The following is a 2,500-nucleotide window of genomic DNA, read 5'->3' on the forward strand; positions in this document are numbered from 1 at the left end:
AGGGAGAGGAGAGGAGGGGAGGTAGGGAGGGGGAGAGGGAGGTAGGGAGGGGGAGAGAAAGAAGGGAGGTGGGGAGGGGAGAAGAAGAGGGGAGGAAGGGAGAGGGAGAGGGGAGGAAGGGAGGTGGGGAGGGGGAGAGGAAGGGAGGTGGGGAGGGGGAGAGGAAGAAGGGAGGTGGGGAGGGGAAGAAGAAGAGGGGAGGAAGGGAGGTGGAGAGGGGGAGAGGGAGAGGGGGGTGGGGAGGGGGAGAGGAAGCGGGGAGGAAAGGAGGTGGGGAAGGGGAGAAGAAGAGGGGAGGAAGGGAGGTGAAGAGGGGGAGGGGAAGAGGGGAGGAAAGGAGGGGGAGAGGGAGAGAGGAAGAAGGGAAGTGGGGAGTGGAAGAAGAGGGGAGGAAGGGAGGTGGGGAGGGGGAGAGGAAGAAGGGAAGGAGGGAGGGGGAGGAAGGGAGGTGGGGAGAGAGAGAGGGGAGGAAGGGAAGAGATAGACAGATAGGTGAAAAAGAGGTGCTGGGAAAGACAAATCGATAGATTACATAAAATAATCACTAGTGGAAAGTCTGATGGAAAGTTACTCAAGGAAAAGGACAATTCTAATATTATTCGAATTTTTATGAACTGGATTATAATCATGATTATTTCTTCTGCTTATTTACTGCCATTTATCTTTGTTGTTACGCAATCATACGTTTTTATTTTTATATTGATTTTTGAATTATTAATTTTACCGCGTAGCTTATTTATAAACGATCAATGAGTTTCTAGAACACATTATCTCTATCATTACCACATTAATTATTTTGAATATCACTGCTGCCACGGACATCTCCATCATCATCAACGATCAAAAACATTACACCAGTCATCACCATCGTCATCAACCATCACAATCGTAACCAACATTCATCACCATCATCATCAACCATCACAAACATTACCAACAATCATTAATCATCACAAACATTACCAACAATCATCACCATCATCATCAACCATCTCAATCGTAGCCAACAATCATCACCATCACCATCAACCATCACAAACATTACCATCAATCATCCAACATCGATCATTTATCACCTCGGTATCCGCAGTCCCTTAATCCAACGCTTTTCCAGGTGCTGCCGAGGGCTTCGAGGGAGACAAAGATGCCAACAGAGAGTCCTTTCGGTCGCACACTGAGCCCAAGCTACAATGCCGCCATGCTCAAGTTCGGCCAGATCATCCTGCCGGTTATATTCCTGGTGTTCAACCTGATCTACTGGGGGTCGTCTTTGGCGTGAGTAGGCTCGGGTGTGAAGTGAAAATGGGTTTAAGACGCAAGGAGTTTTGTGCTAAGGAGGAAAGCCTGAGACTGAGAAGTGCGGTTGGTATGGAGAAGTAAGGAGGGGAATGATGCATTAGCTGAGATTGCTTTTGGCCTTACGGAAGTGTTTCAAGAGGGTATTGAGTAGAATATATGAAGTAGGTGCTAGCTTGGAGTATGAAGCCCTTGTATTACTTACTATGTAGGGAAAGCACGAGCTTATTAATGATCCAAGCAACTTTGGATCATAGTTAGAAAGATCAGTTGTAACGTAATCCGCCAAAATTAGGTAAACTGCAGGTCAAAAAGCCGCAGTTAGAATAGCAGGGACACATTTCAGAGGTAGAGGGCAAGCTTTGCAATCGCCGATCCCCACAAGTTGACGCAACTGTGATTGGGTTCTAGAATCAGTGTGCCTGTTCCATGTCCCTTGTGTTCATTTGAATATGAGTACACCTTACAATGTAATTAAAAAGTAACTTTCTGTTGGGAGGTATGAATAATGCTTATATGTGGTTTAATATAGCTCTCAACAAAACCGCAAAAAAGCCGATTACAAATATCGGCAAACATGACTCCTTAATACATGAATCTCGGAACAACGCCTTCATGTAAAAAATGTATAGATTACGATGACGTACTATAAGCATTAGATGAAGGAGGTTAAAATGGGAATTAGTTTATGTAGGTTTAAGTTTTTGATCAGACCATTCATTAGATTGTCAGAACATGCAAATAGGGAGAGGAGAGAGAGAAAAGGGGGGGAGGGAAGGAGAGAGAGAGAGAAAGGGGGGTAGGGAAACAGAGAGAGGGAGGGAGAGGGAAAGAGAGAGAGAGAAAGAGGGGAGAGGGGGGATAAAGGGAGAGAGAAAGAGGGAGGGAGAGGAAAAGAGGGGGAAAGAGAGAGAGAAAGAAAAAGAGAGAGAGAGAGAGAGGTGGGCAGGTGGAAAAGAAGTAATTAAGCGGTCATTCATGTACATGTGAATGAATTTTCCTAATCTTACTTCCCTGTACTTGTTTCCAGGCATCTGGCTCAAAGGGACTACTAAGGAGACAACTGAACGAGTAGGACTTCACAGTACTCTCCTTTGCCTCCGAAGGACACCCATGCCTGTGAGATGACGAGTTTCCGTGGAAAAGAATAGAGAAATGATGTCTCGAGTTTTAAACGGTGGAGACACTTGTCAGAACAGGCGGC

At 45.9% G+C, this 2,500-nt stretch overlaps 1 protein-coding gene across 1 annotated transcript in view; it reads left to right on the forward strand.

Annotated features, from left to right (window-relative positions):
- The window catches only part of LOC113827610 (uncharacterized), a 13,521-nt gene extending 12,242 nt beyond the window's left edge, over positions 1-1,279 (forward strand). Inside the window, exon 12 of the mRNA XM_070121643.1 lies at positions 1,115-1,279. Within this exon, the coding sequence (XP_069977744.1) occupies positions 1,115-1,279 (165 nt within the window). The remainder of the gene's footprint in view (positions 1-1,114) is intronic.
- The last annotated feature ends 1,221 nt before the right edge of the window (positions 1,280-2,500 follow it).

Source organism: Penaeus vannamei, chromosome 5 (genome assembly GCF_042767895.1).
Source record: "Penaeus vannamei isolate JL-2024 chromosome 5, ASM4276789v1, whole genome shotgun sequence".
NCBI lineage: Eukaryota > Metazoa > Arthropoda > Malacostraca > Decapoda > Penaeidae > Penaeus > Penaeus vannamei.